This window comes from Alosa pseudoharengus, unplaced genomic scaffold (assembly GCF_046254945.1).
Source record: "Alosa pseudoharengus isolate Yale_2024_CS ecotype anadromous, Long Island Sound unplaced genomic scaffold, YU_APseudo_1.1 YU_APseudo_1.1_scf_5, whole genome shotgun sequence".
Classification (NCBI taxonomy): Eukaryota; Metazoa; Chordata; class Actinopteri; order Clupeiformes; family Clupeidae; genus Alosa; species Alosa pseudoharengus.
Genome location: NW_027468837.1, coordinates 39,725,342 through 39,736,521, shown reverse-complemented (window position 1 = coordinate 39,736,521; position 11,180 = coordinate 39,725,342). Strand labels below are relative to the sequence as shown.

The 11,180-nt window shown below is 43.8% G+C and overlaps 1 protein-coding gene across 1 annotated transcript in view; it reads left to right on the top strand.

Moving 5' to 3' along the window:
• Nucleotides 1–282: 282 nt before the first annotated feature.
• Nucleotides 283–11,180, top strand: part of nxph4 (neurexophilin 4) — a 42,152-nt gene continuing 31,254 nt past the window's right edge. Inside the window, exon 1 of the mRNA XM_076267800.1 lies at nucleotides 283–602. Coding sequence (XP_076123915.1) covers nucleotides 549–602 — 54 coding nt within the window. The 5' untranslated portion in view covers nucleotides 283–548. The remainder of the gene's footprint in view (nucleotides 603–11,180) is intronic.

Genomic DNA, 11,180 nt, shown 5'->3' with positions numbered 1-11,180 from the left:
TGTGAATGCGCACGCTCTCATGGATACAAGCGCGGGAAGTCAGGAACGCGTGCGCAGGTGAAGTGAGAATGGGAAGAGAGAAAAGTCACAGACCTGTTGGTATTCGCATCGATAACCTCCTCTCTGGAGATAACAGAGTACGAGAAGAAGGGAGGGCAACGGATACTGAACGCGCGCTTGTGGCTGGATACGGAGAGAGAGAGAGAGAGAGAGAGAGAGAGAGAGATTCAGCAACAACAGTTTCTTTTAAAGCTTGTACCAGTAGCTGTTGGGAAGGCAGTAGATTCACTGCTCTATCCTCGTAAACTTCGCGCCTCCTGCTCTTGTGCAAAGCATGGATGTGTATCACATTATAAAAAGGGACTACATAAGCTAAATGACTATTGAGTAGTCTTCAGTGACCCAGTGTGCCACGGACTGAGACAGAAGACGCTACTTTACACCTCTTCTGCAGCTTTTTGGGATTGTTTTTGATCCTTCATTTCTGTCTGTATATGTTCACCCAAGGGGACTAGTAGTTTCAGGGAGGTCCGCTGAAGGAAGGAGCGATGAAGGTGCTCTGCTGGACCTTTGTGATCCTCACCCAATGGATTCTGCAAAAGGTGAGTTGTAAACACGTCTCTCTGCCTTGACAGAAGTTATAATGTACGTGGATATTTAACTAGGTGTTCAGAAATACTACACTAATAACTGAAGTGCCTTCAGAGAACTCAAGATAGACAGGTGTGAATTACGAAGAAAGGCTGGGAGCTGTTGGCTTGGAGAGTTTGATCTTTTTTTTTTAACTCAACATTCAAATTGTCAGATTAAAACAGGAGTTTAGTTAGCAGTGTGTGAAACTCCGGAAACAGATCGCACGCCTAAAATATTTTCTACTGATGGAGGTTAAAAAGTCCACACCTTTCCACACCGGCACTATCCGGTATGTGCGCAAATTCAGCACTCCTATCCGTGCTCTAATCAGCACAGTCATCATCTAATCTATTTAGGCTCGCAGCCACTTCCGTTCATTTTCTTCAGAAGTTGACGAGAAACTTGCTTCAGGGACGTTTTATCTCCTCATCCTTATGTAAATAGACAGCGTAAACGTGCGCCCCCACCCTCCGTATACGTATGTGCGTAAGTGTGTCTGTTCGTGTGTGTAACCGGGTGAGTAAATACTGTATGTGATGTAAATATGTTCATTTTGCAGTATAATTTACATTATGAACGTATAATGCAGTACTAGTGAACCTCGATTTGTGCAGTGCACCCTCTCAGGTGAAATGAGTGGGGATGAATTCGGAATGTTCTCTGATGCAAAACAGCGCAACTCGGTATATAGTTTCCTTGTTGTGTGCAACTATTGACCCTGACAACCAGACAGAAACATGTTCATTCCATTTGACATATCTAGACACAGTGGCACCACATAGTCTACACTCAGCCACTTAAACATACAGATGAATGTAACGATAAGTGCTTTACATCAATCCCATAAGCTGTCAGATCATCATTTGAAATAAACAATAAAGCATAGTCAATAGAAACATTTATGAACAGATATTAAATAAATAAATAAGAGATAATGTCAACTTTTCTTATAACAAACTAGGTTGCTAGGTATGAGTAAACCTGATTCTGTCTTTGCTAATACGCTGTTGCCCTGAAATTGAACATGCTGAGCATACTTTTACCATTTGCTATTTTTGGTACCTCAAGCCTCTTCTTTGTTGTAGCAGAACATCAAAACAGTGTTGTAGTTCCGACAATCTTACAACACACACACACACACACACACACACACACATATACTGTATATAAAACATTAGTTTCACCATTTAACAGTAGCTGAGAAAAAAGACCATCACCACATGAAATGTTTTTGTAAATATGCCATTACTTTGTGGGTGCTGTAAAATAATAAATTAATAATAATATGTGCTGTGTGAGAGATTTAAAATTTGTAACAATGCATAGTAAAGCATATCTGATTTGAATCTTGGTGATTTATTTCATAATTGCCCTGGTGGCTCTGAGCAGCCTATCAGTCCAAAGCTCTTTGCACAGTATGGAGAATGGTGGAGGTCACAGGAACCATTAATTTAGGTTGATTTGAGATGATTAGTATGATGTAACTATAAATTGTTTAACAAAATGTATGATGTTATGTTCTGTTATTTGTGCAGCAAAACATTTTACCATAGTCTTCAGTTTTTCGTGACAGAAATGGTAGTCCCTTAAAATTGGAATAAGAACTATGGTCTTCACCGACTGCACAGACAACAACACTAGTCCATTATTAGGCTACTGCATAACCATTTTTGTTATGAGCGTACATCAACGTTCTATCTATCTATCTATCTATCTATCTATCTATCTATCTATCTACATAAATGCACTGAATTTGTGTGTGTGTGTGTGTGTGTGTGTGTGTGTGCGCGCATCTGTGTGCATGCCTGCATTCTCATTGGAAGCATGTAGCTTAAACCAGTGGATTCCTACAGACAATGTCGTTAGGCCTGCTTGACATAAATTCTGACCCCGTCATCTGTGCAAAAAAAAAGCCTTTTTAATTCTCAAACCGAGTAGTAGCTTAAGCCATACATGGTCATATCAATTGTAATTACATCGTTACTTGTCTATGAACAATTCTTGCTGGGATTTTTTAGTGGCCATGGAAGTCACTGTAGATTTGGTCTCATAAATTGATACATTACAATAGGGTTTACTACATGGTCATGGGGTGATCCACTCTCTGTAGTATGGTTGGCAACACACATCCATTGGTTCCTTCCCATGCTGACTGCAGTATTGTTCCGTGGCCTGGAATATAATTACTGTACTACAGGTGAGATGGGATGTACGTAGGATTAAGAATTCAGTTAGATACAAGAATAAAAGGAAACCTGTGCTGTACTGAGGGGGGAAACTATTGTATGGATTGTTTCTTTATCTTGTTTGATAACCACTGGTAGCACTGTCTGGAAGAATATGACCATGTAGAAAAGGTAATGTAAAATGTTTAAAAAAATATATATAGTACATATATTTTACTATACTATATATATACTATATATATCGTTTAATGTCATCTATGTGTGTGTGTAAGAAACCCACTCTTTTGACCTGCAACCAAATCTACTCTTGGGTACAAATAAAGTTACCTTACCCTTATACTATACTGTACTATAATATACTATATTATACTATTATATAGCAGAGATGGCTAGATTACCTTTAGCAATTTTTCCAGTATTAATAGAACTTAGCTTTTAGTTAGATTTCAGTAGTTCTGTTTTCTGATTGAGTCAAAGTGCTTTGTTGCATTCAATCCCTGTGATCTTGACTATGTACAACATCATAACACAGACAGGGGGGTTGACTCTTGTTCAGATACAGCATCTCCCATCCTACCACCTTGTTGTGGCCATGTTTCGTTACAGTAATTCCACCTTGTTGTGGCCATGTTTCATTACAGTAATTCTAACAGAACCTTCCGGTTCTTCTCCCTCCCTGTCCTGGGTCAAAGTACAAAGAGGAGAACCTCACATTGCTGTAATCAGCGCTGATGATGTCGGCGTCGGTGCCGTCGTTCAGCCTATCACAGCCCCGGCAGCCCCTGGCCCCACCCAGCCACGAGCCGAGGAGGTGTCCGCGTCCTCCTGCCTGAACAGATGGCTCTGGTTTTTAAAAGAGAAGTGGACCAGGCCTCCCCAGGCAACGTGAGATGGGCTCCTCATCATACCCCCACCAGGGGGCCTGGAGCTGCAGAACGGCTGCCCGTACAGTGTGTGTGTGTGTGTGTGTGTGTGTGTGTGTGTGTGTGTGTATGTCTGTGTGTCTGTGTGTGTGTGTGTGTGTGCCCGTACACAGCTGCTGCTGCTCCGCTCTGCGGCCCAGTCTGTACTCAGGCCAGCCAGGCAGGGGGAGAAGGGGCCGCCAGGGTACCTCAGGCACGCACAAACACACACTAATAAACACACATACACACACACACACACAGACAGAGGCAGAACCACATACATGTACTGTACACGTAAACATGCATACAGTACATGCACATCCACACACACATATACTGTACATACATACAGTATATGTATATAATATATATATATATATATATATATATATATATATATATATACAAAATTCAAATGAGTTGATGGTCATATTCAAAATTAAGAGACCACTGCAAATTTGAATATGACCATCAACTAATTTGAATGTAACTCAGCAACCGTAGGATGACATCAGAAAAATTTGCATTTTCTCCAGAGCTGTATACTCTCACACACAGAACTGCATAGAAAAATATATGCTCTCCTCACAAACTCATATGCTCTCCTCACAAACTCATGCTCTCCTCACAAACTCATACGCTCTCCTCACAAACTCATGCTCTCCTCACAAACTCATATGCTCTCCTCACAAACTCATACGCTCTCCTCACAAACTCATACGCTCTCCTCACAAACTCATATGCTCTCCTCACAAACTCATATGCTCTCCTCACAAACTCATACGCTCTCCTCACATATGCTCCTCACAAACTCATATGCTCTCCTCACAAACTCATACGCTCTCCTCACAAAGTCATACGCTCTCCTCACAAACTCATATGCTCTCCTCACAAACTCATATGCTCTCCTCACAAACTCATACGCTCTCCTCACATATGCTCCTCACAAACTCATATGCTCTCCTCACAAACTCATACGCTCTCCTCACAAACTCATACGCTCTCCTCACATATGCTCCTCACAAACTCATATGCTCTCCTCACAAACTCATACGCTCTCCTCACAAACTCATATGCTCTCCTCACATATGCTCTCCTCACAAACTCATACGCTCTCCTCACAAGCTCATATAGTCACCGTCACACACATAAGTTAGAGACACATGTTCAGATATCGGCTTATATTCACGCCCACACATTTCCCATTGGATAGACCCACAACAAACGGCTCATACCTATTCACACACCCATGTGCACACAAACTCACATGGGCCACATGTCCATAATAGCACATGGGGAGACAGACGGGCCGGCTCTGGGTAGATGGGGCGTAGCACGTGGCCCAGTGGAGCATTTCAATCGCATCCGCAGGACAAGCTCTATTCACTGCAGTTTGTGCGGCGCGCCACTGAAATGGATGAGATTATCACAATGGCATTGTGTATTACTCACCCGCAACCTGAGTCGGTCCTCGTGGAAAATCACACCTCGCGGGGAAAAGAGCGAGGAGGGAGGGAGGGAAATAAATGATAATAGATTTTAATGTCTAAAAAGACATCAATTTGGAAAATATTCCAGGCGATACTCTTGTCCCACGCAAAACAGCACATGCACATATTGTTGGCCAAGGAGTGTCATGGTTACCCATGAGCCTACTGAAGCAAATATATATCACCAAGACGCACATACTGTCTGCAAGGCAAGGAAATAAAGAGAGGCTCTGTATGAATCCTCATGTTTTGAATGTGTGAGGGAAACCTGAGACAAATGTGTTCTTTCATGTCTTGTCGTGCGATTACTCTTCAAGCATTACAGCAGCGGTGGTAGGGACTGTAAATAACCACGTTGACAAAGCTGATGATGGCACATTATGTCAAACACTCCTCTCCTCTCTCTCTCTCTCTCTCTCTCTCTCTCACTGCTCCTCGACAGCCTTCAATCAACCAGGCATTTTAAAATTACCTAAAGGTGTCAGTCAGGCGGTCGCCAGTTATGAAGACCTGGTGTGTTTTACGTGAAAAGGGGCCTGATTGCAGCCTGTCTTTTACCGATGAGTGGGAAGTGTCTGTCTACGCCTCATCTCGTCTCGCCTCTCCTCTCCTCGCCACTGCTCCGCGTGTCTTAATAAAGCCGCAGGGAGAGGCGGAAGTGGTCAGCCCTACTTTAGATTGCAGCGGTGCTCCAGTTTGAGAAGTCCCCTGTCATCAGTGAGATGTGAGCGGAGCATCAATGTGCCTGCGTTCCCTGTATGCTGATCTGCTGAGGCTCACACATGCATGTGGAAATAGACCACATCTGGAGGGATTGGCTGCTCCTGATATGCTGCGTGGCTGTGTGTGTTTGTGTGCGAGTGTGTGTGTGTGTGTGTGTGTGTGTGTGTGTATGTGTGTGTGTGTGTGTGTGTGTGTGCGAGTGTGTGTGTGTGTGTATGTGTGTGTGTGTGTGTGTGTGTGTGTGTGTGTGTGTGTGTTTGTGTCCAAGTGTTTCCACAAACATTGGCTTGCTTTCCCACATAGATGAGTTATTGCTCCTCTGTGTAGAATCCCTCTGTAAGATAGTAATGTATCACTTAGGGTACCAGTAACACAACTTACACTGGCCTTTTGTGTGTTAGAGACTGCATGTAAGTGTGTACACTACAGACAGGTGTGTACGTGTGTGTCTGCATGTGTGTGTGTATGTGCATGGCTGATCTGTTCTGGTGCGCACCTGGCGATGTGTGTGAGTGAGCATGTGTGGCTGCCCGGCCATATCCATGTATACTGAATGAGCAGTACATTTCCTGAGTTTTTAGACAGCCTTGAGTTTTCACAGTGTTGTCTGTGATTAATTGTGACTCACCTGGGGGAGATATATGAACTTGGATTTTGTGCATGTAATGAAATATTAAAGTGTAATCCGAGAGACACCAAATATCATAACTCACCATGCACAGTGCCGACCGCTCAGGGTCAGGGCAACATGGACGACCACTGCAGATGGGAGAGAGCTGAAGGGATTAGTTTTTATCATTTTTTAATATCTTCACTGTGGCATGTAATACATTAATTCAGACACGCATTGAATTTATTGGAGATGGGTTAAAAAAAAACACAAAAAAAAACAGACAGACACAGAAGCCCTCCGATGAAGTAATGACCCCATGTAAGTAATTCGAGCATTACCTTTGGAAAAAAAAAGACGATATAACCACACGTGAAAAATGAAAATCAATTGAAAATCCAGCCAGACATACAAGATTCCCAGCACTTTTATTAAAATTTTTAATATCAATGCTCGTGTAGCTTCGGGGGGAAAAAATCGAATCATAATATAAGGAAGGAGGGTGGAGGTAAAAATGGAACAGCACAGATGTATCGGTATTATGTCATTTCAAATGAAAAGCCTAATGCCTGGTTGGCCTTCATAAGAGGCGGCTGTGGTTCTAGTACTGGCTGTGTTTGGGGGGCCCGCATGTGCTCTTGCCTGCTGTATGAGTTGGGGATGTGCCGTGTCATATACCGTATGCTGTACTGGCACAATGCTAGTCTGGAAAATCCAGACCCTGATAATCTAGAAAGATTAAGGGTCTGGCAAAGAACAGTGTAATGGCCCAACTCGAGGGGCGGCAACAAGCATGCATTTAAAAATCTTACTGCACGCAATTGGATAACACTAGACCATGTTTACTCTGAATTATTTCGGACTTCGACGCAATCGGATAACACTACGACCAATGTGTACTGTCCTCCAACGTTGCAGCGCTGTCTTCATCAGTTTAGCTGGTTTCCCGGAATGTTAGGGTAAAAGTAACGTGCATCATTGCTCTTTGCCAGAGTGTCTCGCAGAGACAATTCCATTGTGCTCTCGCGAGAACTCTGGATTTCCAGGGTAGCACAATACCTCCCCAGGACAAAAATGTGTCGTTCTGCAATATTACAGTAACAATATAGTTAAGTATATGCCGCAGTATCGGGATATACTTTCAAACCCACATCACCCATTCCTAGTGTTGACACACAGTTAAAGGCATTGCTTCCACTCAAACACTAACTTCTCACAGAACCAGTTCCTTTTCTCCTCCTTTTCCTCCATTCTCTCTCTCCACTCCACATCCTTGTACGCTCTCCTCTTCCTCCTCCCCCCCTCCTCCTCTTCCTCCTCTCCCCCTCCTCGTCTCCCCCTCCTCCTCTTCCTCCTCTCCCCTCCTCCTCTTCCTCTTTTCCTCCCAAGCCCACTTTGATGCCAGTCGCTTCTACAGGCCTAGCTGGTGTGCTTGATTAAAATTTAGCCCTCGCCAGAATAATATATATGAGACGAATTCCATATCTCGGAAGCTGCTACTGGTGCCCGAGTTGGGGGTTAGTGTGTGTGTGTGTGTGTGTGTGTATCTGTTTGTGTTTACATGATGTTGTATTGGTACAGCAATGTGTGTATTTATGCCTGTTTGTGCATGTATGTATAAGTTTGTATGTGTATTTGTGTGTATATGTGTGAGTGAGTGTGTGTGAGAGTGAGTGAGTGAGTAAGTGTGTGTGTGTGTGTGTGTGTGTGTGTGTGTGTGTGTGTGTGTGTGTGTATGTGTGTGTGTGTGTGTGTGTGTGTGTGTGTGTGTTGTGTGTGTATGCGTGTGTGTGTGTGTGTGTGTGTGTGTGTGTGTGTGTGTGTGTGTGTGTGTGTTGTGGGTGTATGCGTGTGTGTGTGTGTGTGTGTGTGTGTGTGTGTGTGTGTGTGTAGACAAGTGTGCCTGAGTGTGTTTTTCTGTTTCTTTGTGCTTGTTTCTTTGGCTCCAGTAGCCATGTTGAGAGCCTCTGTGGATGTCGTTGGAACCGAGATGGCAGCTCTGACTGCTGAATAATATACACTCTCAGCTTGGGTTTTAGCTAATTAGCTTGAGGAAGAGGATTTGTGTGTGTGTGTGTGTGTGAGAGAGAGAGTGTATGTGTGAGTGAGAAAGAGAGAGAGAGAGTGAGTGTGTGATAGCTTGTACAGCGGGGGGAAGCTGTTTGGAGGCCCAGGCCTTTAACTTGGTCCAAGTCATCAGACAGGAGGTTGCTGAGGGTGGGGGTGTGGGTGGGGTTGGGGGAGATGGGCAGCAGCCCTGCATGTTGAAAGCACACAGATTTGGAGAGAGTGTTTGTGTGTGTGTGTGTGTGTGTTTGTGTGTGTGTGTTTGTGTGCGTGTGCGTGTGCGTGTGCGTGTGCGTGTGCGTGTGCGTGTGTGTGTGTTTGTGTGTGTGTGCATGCGTGCATGCGTGTGTGTGTGTGTGTGTGAAGCGAGTAGGGGGAGAGGGAGAGAGTCCTCAAACAGAAGCTCAATCTCTCATCCTACATCATGACACATCTCGTCTCCAGTATACCCCTCTGCACTCCTCGGCCCGAGACAACGGTTTACAATACCCAGGGGTAATCTGAGTGTCTGGAACTCATCTCTTCCCCTCTCTCTCTCTCTCTCTCTCTCTCTCTCTCACTCATCATCTCTCTCGATCTCTCTCTCGCTCTCTCTCTCTCCTTCTCTCGCTCACTCTCTCTCATTCTCACTCTCTCTCTCTCTCTCATCCTCTCTCTCATCTCCTCCTCATCGTCTCTACTCTCTACTCTCACTCAAATCATTCAAATTCAATATGCTTTATTGGCACGACAAAACCATATGATAGCATTGCCAAAAGCGTTCACAGGAATAATAATAATTATAAAGAAAATGCAAATACAAAATGATATAAACATGTACAAACAATACAAACATTGTTACACTTCATCACACAACACACACTCCACACACACACACACACACCTACACACACACACACACACACACACACACATCACACCACACATGCACACACACACACACACACACACACTACACACCACACACACAGCACGTCACACAATACAAGACCATTGTCTGTACACGTGCATAGGAAAACCAAGACAGGACAAAAACAAAAACAAAACAAACAGGAGACATGGTGTAACAGACTGGGGCTGGGGAGCAGTGTTATGTTGAAGGGTGGAGGTAGTGGGGTGATTATCTTAAGTAATGCCTTCTCTCTCAGGTTATGGAGTGAGGACACATAACTGGCTGCCAGTATGCATGTGCTGGTGTCCTCACCCCAAAACTACAGCAAGTTTTTTCTGTTCCTCCAGTTTTGTGAAGTTGGGAATGATGTTCAAAATGGTGAAATATTTGTCTCTTTGGGACCGATATTTGTCACAGTGTTAGCAGAAAGTGCACCTCTGACTCTACCTCCCCCTGTCATACAGTGACCACATGTCCTTTGCTCTTTGGGCAGCCATGACTTCTTGTGCCTGCCTTTCTCTATGGCTAGACTGTGGTCACTCAGCCTGTACTTGGTGAGGATCTGTCTCTGCTTCGTATCTCTGACAGTGTGGAGATACTCTGCCAATTGATAGTCTTTTCGTATGCCAATGTAACATTCTAGTTTGTGTTGTAAATTTTGTTTCTTTCTTCCAGTGTTCCAAATAAGAATTCTTGTTGTTCTTGTTAATTTGGTTGATTACTGATTGGTTGTTGGGAAGCAGTGCTGGTCTGTACAATTTGTGGGTTAGGGGTTATTGGGTTAGTTAAATCCGAGACCAACTGACATAGGGGACCTGGGCTTAGGGCTGAGCTCTTGGGATTTAAGTGCTTTAAAATGTAGTGAATTTTGAGGGCTTAATTTTAGATGAACTCCAGAATTTTAGTGATCGTTTTTGGATATTAATCAATAGTGGAAATCGGCCTAATTCTGCCCTGCTTAGCATTTTGTGGGTACTTTTCTTTTGGATAATGTAACAAATTTCTACAGAATTCAGCATGCAGGGGCTTCTATTGGGTGTTTGTCCCATCTAGAGTAGTACGTGCTTACTGAGTGGACCCCATATTTCACTTCCATAAAGTGACAATTGGCAAAATGACTGTGTCAAATATTTTGGACCAGATTTTAATTGGTATATCTATTTGATGTGAAAATTTCTCTTTTTATTGCATAAAATGCTCGTCGTGCTTTTTCTTTTAGTGCATTCACTGCAAGACCCAAGTTTCCAGAGGCATTAATTTTTAAGCACAAGGTAGTTATAAGAAGTAACATTCTCTAGGGCGCGGTGTTACCTAGAGTAAAGAGGTGTCTGGTTCCCTGAGGTCTGGGATGCTTCTGGAAGATCATAACTTTAGATTTATCACAAATTGACTGTCAGGGCCAGTTCTGACAGTACTGCTTCTAGCAGGTCCAGGCGTGCTGCTGTAGGCCCTGTTCAGTGGCCGACAGCAGCACCAGGTCATCCGCAAAGAGCAGGGATTTGACTTCCGTGTCCAACAGGGTGAGCCCAGGTGTTGCAGATTGTTCCAATAACACCGCTACTCTCTCTTTCTCTCTCTCTCTCTCTCTCTCTCTCTCTCTCTGTCTCTCTCTCTCTCTCTCTCTCTCTCTCTACTCTCTCACAACACACACACACAACACCCCACAACCCGCCA